This window comes from Solanum dulcamara, chromosome 4 (assembly GCF_947179165.1).
Source record: "Solanum dulcamara chromosome 4, daSolDulc1.2, whole genome shotgun sequence".
Lineage (NCBI taxonomy): Eukaryota > Viridiplantae > Streptophyta > Magnoliopsida > Solanales > Solanaceae > Solanum > Solanum dulcamara.
This window is the reverse complement of record NC_077240.1, coordinates 19,249,020-19,256,742: the sequence shown is the minus strand read 5'-3', so window position 1 is coordinate 19,256,742 and position 7,723 is coordinate 19,249,020. Positions and strand designations below refer to the sequence as shown.

The 7,723-nt window shown below is 27.9% G+C and overlaps 1 protein-coding gene across 1 annotated transcript; it reads left to right on the top strand.

Annotated features, from left to right (window-relative positions):
• Positions 1-5,166: 5,166 nt before the first annotated feature.
• Positions 5,167-6,269, top strand: LOC129884815 (FCS-Like Zinc finger 3-like). Its single transcript, XM_055959094.1, has 2 exons — positions 5,167-5,489; positions 5,785-6,269. Exons 1-2 carry the CDS (start codon positions 5,365-5,367, stop codon positions 5,966-5,968), a joined length of 309 nt encoding a protein of 102 aa, XP_055815069.1. The 5' UTR covers positions 5,167-5,364; the 3' UTR covers positions 5,969-6,269.
• The last annotated feature ends 1,454 nt before the right edge of the window (positions 6,270-7,723 follow it).

Genomic DNA, 7,723 nt, shown 5'->3' with positions numbered 1-7,723 from the left:
ATTCTTTTATTTAAAGATAAAAATCTCAAACTTGCGGACTTTTTTTTTCTTTCTAATTATATTATATTATAAATAAGCAAATGAAATCTCTCTGTCATTACGTACTTCGACTACCAAACGTAAATTCCAGATTAGAAAATCTCTAGGGAACAATAATCAAGTGTTATTAACTTCTAATTACGTGTCTAATTTGTAGATTACACGTTCTAATTCAATTAAGTGTCAGAGATTGCATTCAATTACTATGCCTCTACTTGTCAAACACTCTTCGAATAAATCTTAGTTTGCTAAAAATATGTATATGAGCCCGTTTGGATAGGCTTTAAGTTGGTCAAAATCAATTTAAAGCCAATTTTCAGCTTTTGAACGTGTTTGCCTAATGCTAACTTTAAGCCAGAAAGTTCTTAAAGTCAGTCAAAAATGAAAAGTTAGGATTCCTAACTTCTTTTTTTCTGAGTGCTTAAAGTCATTTTCTTTGACGATGGAAATTACTTTTATATCCCTTATATTTTAACTAAATTCCCAAACTACCCCTTTTATTCTTTTAACCCTAAAATTCACATAATTTTCCTTATTTAAGCATTTTTATCCAAACACTCAACTGCTTATTTATAAAAATAATTTTCAGCACTTTAAAGTTCTAAAAGCAATTCATACATAAAAGTTATTTTTTTTAAGTTCATCCAAACGGGCTCTATATATATATATATTAATATAATGCTACTCGATTTTATTTAAGATTTGAAATAATATAAAACAAACAAATAAAGTGGAATAGGTGATATAAAAAAGTTATATAGGGTGATATTTTTGCTCAGTATACATGCTTGGTTAGTGGCTAGTTTAAAATGCATGAATTTTAAGGTGTAGAGTAATAGGGGATAATAAGTTTGTCATTCAATTATTTTATCCATGTACCATTACAATTATAAATTTCAAGGTTGAGAGATCAAATTTGGCATTCAATTGTTTTATCCATGTATTAAGAGGCCATAAATTTAAGAGTAGAGCGATAGAGAGTAATTTATAGTAACTTATATTCATTTTGTCTCAAATTGGATCACACCTTTTTTTTTTTGTCAATTTACAAATTTTATATTTAGTAACAATTTAACTTTAGACATTTTATTTTTCTGTAATGAGATAATATATATCACACAAACATTTCTAATTTATTTTAAAAAATATTATTTTAAAAAAACGTTGTGAATAAAACATCATCCATAAATTATGAGGGAGGGAATACCTGTTTTATTTATGTTGAATTGTGAAAAAATTAAAATACTACTCATCGAATATATTAACTATACCACCTTTAATACATGAATTTTTTCCCAACCACACAAAAAAGAATAAGAATTTGTAGCAATGGCCAAACAAATCCAACGTGTTATTGACAAAGAAAGAGAAAAAAACTAAAGTAATTGCTTGAACGAATAATTGAGATCACAGCCGTTGATTCTATTGACCACGTTGATATAGTGACACTTCCACTATGACGTAGAATAAGAAACAAATCAAACGCCACGTGGTAAGGAATTTTTTTTAATTTATATGATATATATATATATTTTAATTAATTTCAAAAAATAACATATCTATTTAAAGATGCTACTAACATTTTATATGAATTCCACTTATTTGGCAAATAGTCTATAATGATGTAAATTGTAGCTTTAAAACATCGCAAAATCTTTAATTTTTTGTAAATTTTAAGTATACTATATTAAGTAAACTTAAACGGAAGGAATAGTAATTGTTTTTACACCTCAATTTATTCTATCATTTTTTCTTTCTCTACGCCACGTGTCCAGGAGAAGTTATTGACATGACAAGGATGGACGTGTAACTGCAAAACCTAAGATTAAATTATTAATTAAATAAAATAAGGCGTTAGAATATTTTCTGCCCGACAGGTACGGGCAGATGAATTGGGGCAGTGGGTACACAAAGACTTTGAAAATCGAGCCCGCATGTCTTAAGCTGGTCCCCTTTGTTTGGGTCCCACCAACTTCATGGTTTTTAATTGGCTGCGTTCTAATTATTGAGGAAGGTGGGCCCCAGTGATGTGTTTGTATTGTGGGGCAGGTGGGGCCTTACTGACACAGCTCCAATGTGGGAGGAAAGAAAAATGACAGCAAAAAAATGGAGCTTTTCTAGAGAAATCTTGAAAAAGTCTCAATATGATGATGGGAGAAAAAACCCAAAAGTCTATTTATCTTTGGATTAAGATTCAAAATCATTTTTTTGATTTTTACATGAAGTATTAATAGTGTCTTATTAGTGTACTTTTGATTTTCTCTCAATTTTATTTTATTTTTTTAAAATTAATTTTGTCCACAATTTTATGTATGAAATATTCAATCATTATATATATATATATATATATATATTTAGTAATAATAATAACTTCATGTAAGAAAGTGAGAAGAATATCTTATTCTGTTCAGAAGAAATATTATTGTAGCTAAACTAAGAAAATCTTGATATATATATGACATTGCAAGAAAAAAAATTTGTACTATTGCACGTGAAATCGGCGTGATGAACCTCTCGATTATAGCTACAGTAATATTTCTACTAAACAGAACAAAGTATATTTTTTCTTCTCATCTTCTCTCATATGGAATTATTATTTCTACTAAATATATAAAAAGACAATTGAACATTTATACATGAAATTGCGAACAAAATCAATGTTAAAAAATAGGCAAAAGTTTCAGAAAATTCAAAAAGTGCACCAATATTACAAACATGAGGAACTATTAGTGCTCTATTTGAAAATTCAAGGATGACTTTGAGTCTTTGACCCAAATATTAAGGACTATTTTGAGTTTTTTCTCTAATGATGGGTGTGAGGGAAATAATGGTGTTTCTCTTTTATTCCTCCGCTCATTTTTATTTGTCAATTATAATCTATCATTTTTTAATATTTAAATAATTTGTATTTAGTAAGGGTAATTTGATAAAATTACTCTTATCATTTATTCTTTTTTTATTTCTGTGTCAAGTCAATAGTGGAAAACTAATATTGAACAGAGAAGTATGTAATACTCTCTCCATCCAATTTATGTAAGTTAGTTTGATTTGGCGCGAAGTTTAAGATTTTTTTTTTTTTGAAATTTATGATCTAAAATAAGTCATAAATATTTATATGAATATAAATTATTTTATTAAGTAAAATGAATATTTTAAAATTAATTTTTTTACTAAATATAAAAATACTTCATTTTTTTAGACGGACTAAAACAGAAATTGAGTTATATAAACTGAGATAGAAAAAGTAGGAAATTCTTTTTTTTTCTGTGTTTTTGCTTTTTGGTGGTATTCAAGTTTACTTTTGGCTAGTTGGCTCCTATAGTGATGGGAAATTTACCTCCAGGTACCAAAATTTTGTTCCATCATATTTTTAGCTAAGACAAAGAAAATAAGGAAATGGGTAGTAGTTCAGTTAGTTGATTATGAATTTTAACTTTATTGATAACGGTTCGATTTCTCAACTTGTATTCCTTTTTTTCATTTTTCATTTTTCTACCCTCGATTAAGGGGGGTGAAGGAGGAAGAAATTTATAATATTTTAACTTTATCTTTGAAATTAGATTAAGAGAATATTAGAGTGTTAGTAGTGCCTTCATATTTATCTTCTTCAATTAAAATTCAAAATATTATAGGGATGATTGATCAATAAATAATAAAACTGACTGTAATTTATGTTGAGTATAATTTTAAGAATTGAAGAATTAAATCATGTGTATAATAAATTTCAAGTCCAAAATTAAAAAAAGAAAAAAGCTTAATGGTAAAACTAAATTGGAAAATGACTCATGAGATGCTTGAAGATAAAAATTCTTTCACGTACGGCTACTATATGTACTTAAGGAAGAAAAAAAGCATGTCATAACAAACAAACAAAAAGGGTAAAAGAAAATAGTCTACAATGAAATAGTTAACACTAGATTTGCAACATAAAGCAAATATCATAAAGAAAAGAAAAACATACACCGCAAATTTAATAAAATATTAAAGTTAATGCACTTGTGAATGATTCCCTCAAACATGAGCGAGCAAATTGCTAATAAAGCAGTTTTTGTCCTCAAAAAAGTACAAATTGAGAAATAGTAGTCTAGTTTGCTGTCATAACCAAATTGGCTTATGCAATGTATACTGCCTTTATTCCACCCCTTGGATTCTGAAAAACTGCTGGTTTTTCCTTTTTTCTTTTTGCCCTTTTCACTTTTCATGTTTGCTCCCTCAAAGTCCTAGAATTAATACTAATAGTCAGTGTTGTGTAAAAAAACGAATCGATTAATAAATTAAATTGAAAAAAGTATTATTAATTTATTGTTATTGAGTTAATGATTATTTAATTATTTTATTAAAAAAATTACTGAGTTATCAATTCGATATTGATTTTCTAATATTGGGTAAATTAATAACTCATTAAAACTATAATAATGTACGAATTTATTTTTTTACTCATGCACAAATATCAAACAAAAAAGATTAATATAACAATACAATCAATTAATCACTATATCATACTGTTTAATATTTAGTATTTACTATTTAGACTTTGCCGCTTTAGGTTCAGCGGCAAGGGTTTGCAAATTGCGATAACGGCGGCTCCAAAAATAGTATATTTATTTTAAAAATATCTTTTTATTGGTTAAATTGAAAAATGAACTATTAAAAACTAAAAATCGATAATAAATATTTTATTGGATTGATTATCCATTTAGAATATTTAGAAATTGAAAACCAATAAACTGAATTGATAATACTTAAAACAAATCTAACCGAAGTAGGAATATTTTACCTAGTGATCCATTAACATTCCAAAGTAATAATCATATGAGTTGAGGATTTTCCAAAGATAGCCTCTTTATCTATACAAAATAATAATAAGATTTATATATATTTCACTCTATGAATTCCTACTTATAAAATTTCATTAAATATGTTATTGTTATAGTGATCTATTAACATCTGTCCAGTTAAATTAGTGACTTACAACATCTCCTTATCACAAATTAAATAACGTTACATAAATTAAAATAGAGTGATATTGAGTAATATATTTTGGATGTTAGCAAAAGCTGTGACTTGGGAGTCCTTTAATTATTTGATAAATGGTGTATAGACCCAATTAATTATTATTTTTAAGCCTCTCTCCCTTGGACAACAATATATATATAATAGAGTTTGTGCCTCCTTTGCCCTCCTCCCAGAATCTCCTTTTCTCATTCTTCTCTGCACCTATCAATCATTCATCTCAGCAAGAACAAGTTCCCTTACACAACAAACACAAGTTTCTTTTTCCCTTTTTAAAATTTCTTCATCATCATACATACAGAAAGAAGAAAAATGAAGGCAGCAGCTGAACTATACTACACTGGATGTGAAGACCACCACTACCAACCCCATTTTCTTGATGCTTGCACTCTTTGCCAGAGAACCTTAGCTCACAACCATGACATCTTCATGTACAGGTTTGTATTTTACCCTCTTTTTTTCTTCAGTTCAGTGATTTATATCATGGATCCGACTCTGTTATGATCTATATACAACAATAATAATAACATAAAATGGGGTCCGAAGAATATGGTGTGTACGCAGTCTTGCCCTGTGACACGAGACCTCACAATACAGCAAATTGTTTGTAGTTGATGCGTTATTATTGCAAATCAAGAAAGATCTAGAACCCCAAATTATGTTTGTTTAGTTTTTGAAGAAAAATTGAATAAAGGGATCTGATGGGAGTGAAATATTTTGTTTTGATTACAGAGGGGATACACCATTTTGTAGCCAAGAATGCAGGCAAGAGCAGATAGAAATGGATGAAGCTAATGAAAGAAAATGGAAAATTGCTTCATCAAAGAGATCTTCAAGAACAAAAACAGAGACCCCCACTACTAAAGAATCTGATGCAAATAAAGCTGTACGAAATGGCACTGTTGCAGTCGCTTGATTCTTCACTAATCTTGATGACGATCAACGAAGCTATAAGTCGAAGAAATTTAAATAAAAAGACAGTAAATATGGCTTCTGATTGAGGATATTAAGTAAAATAAGGAAGAATTTTGAGTACAGAAATCTTATGTAAAGATATGATGGGAATCACGAACAAGAGTGAATCCCATCAAACAATTTTGTTGAATCTTTTTTTTTTTCTTTTTTGCGGTTTCTAATTTTCGTTTTGTCAAATATTGTGGAGTGTCTGTAAAAATGGGCGTCCATATATGGAATCTGAGATCTCTAGTTTTTTGTAATCATCTTTCTTCCCATAATCATCAGCCGATCTGAGTTTTGGATGTTAATTTTCTTGAGTTACAAACTTTGTCGGTCACTCAATTTTCGGTAATTAGTCTCTATAATCGCTTAATTTTATTTTATCTTTCAAAAGTTACTCAATATTCACATTTATAGTCACTCAGCTTCTGTTTTGTCTTTGGAAATCACTCAACTTTGCCAAAAGAAATTTTAGAGTCATTATTTACGAAAATAATAATTTTGTACTCAACACTAAAATATATTTGAATAACTACTTAAAATATTCATAGTCAAGACAACATCGGACTAAATTCTATTAATAAAGAATAATAAAATTTAATTGAGAATTCAATAATTAAATATGAATTTTTAAATTTATAATATTTACTTCTAAAAATTTACAGTTGCTAGATATTAAAAAATATATTTTTAAAATAATGACCACGAAAACAAACTTGACAAAGTGAAGTGCTTATGATGCCATTTATCAAAAGTTAAGTGAATTTTGAAAAACAAAACAAAGTTAAATGATTATGAAGGTTGATTATCCAAAAGTAACCATCCAAACTTCTCTCTCTAATTTCCGAGATATTGTCACTTTTATTTATTATATTTTTGTTAGATATCAGGTATTTACTTTGAAGTTCTCGCTAATTTTAATTTACAATTATAACTATTTATGTTGATGTTGTTACTTTGGCCACAATACAAGTTGATGGAAAATATTTTAGGGGATTTCATATTTTAGACGCCGATCTATAACAAATCTTAAGGGGTCGTTCGATTTAATATTAAAATTCAGAATTATATTTCTAAAATGAAAATCAAAATCATAACTCGGATATTTATTTCATCTTTTATGTTGAAGAATTTATTTAGATTATGATCCTAATATTACTATCGGTTTTAGCTAAAACATCCCATCAACTATATAATAAAATTTTAATTGCGATAAACCACCTATGCTCTTGAACCAAACGGCCCCTAAGAATTAATCACATTCATTACTTTGGACTTATAATTAAGTATGCACATAAAAGTTTCTTTAGACCATATGCATATAAAATTAGATTTCATTGTGGACTTACCCAGTCTGTGAATGTGTACTATCTAAGTACATAATGCTATCGTAATGGGTTTGGTTGACCCACCAAAAAGTAAAGCAGAATTATTAGTGGAAAAAGAGAAGGAAAAATAAATAAAAATTATTAGTAGAAAAAGCAAACAGGAAAAAGAGATAAAGAAACAAATAAAAATAAATAAAGTTGCTCATTGATTTGCAGCACTGATTATTCACAACATGTGAATTGGTTTGTGGAATATTATTTTTTTTCCTATTCTTCAAACCTACTTTTCATAGTGGAAAAGGAAACTTGTCCATTATTTTCAACACAACCAACATCCAAGCAAAATGAACCTTTTTTATTTTATATATATATGTTAATCAATTAAG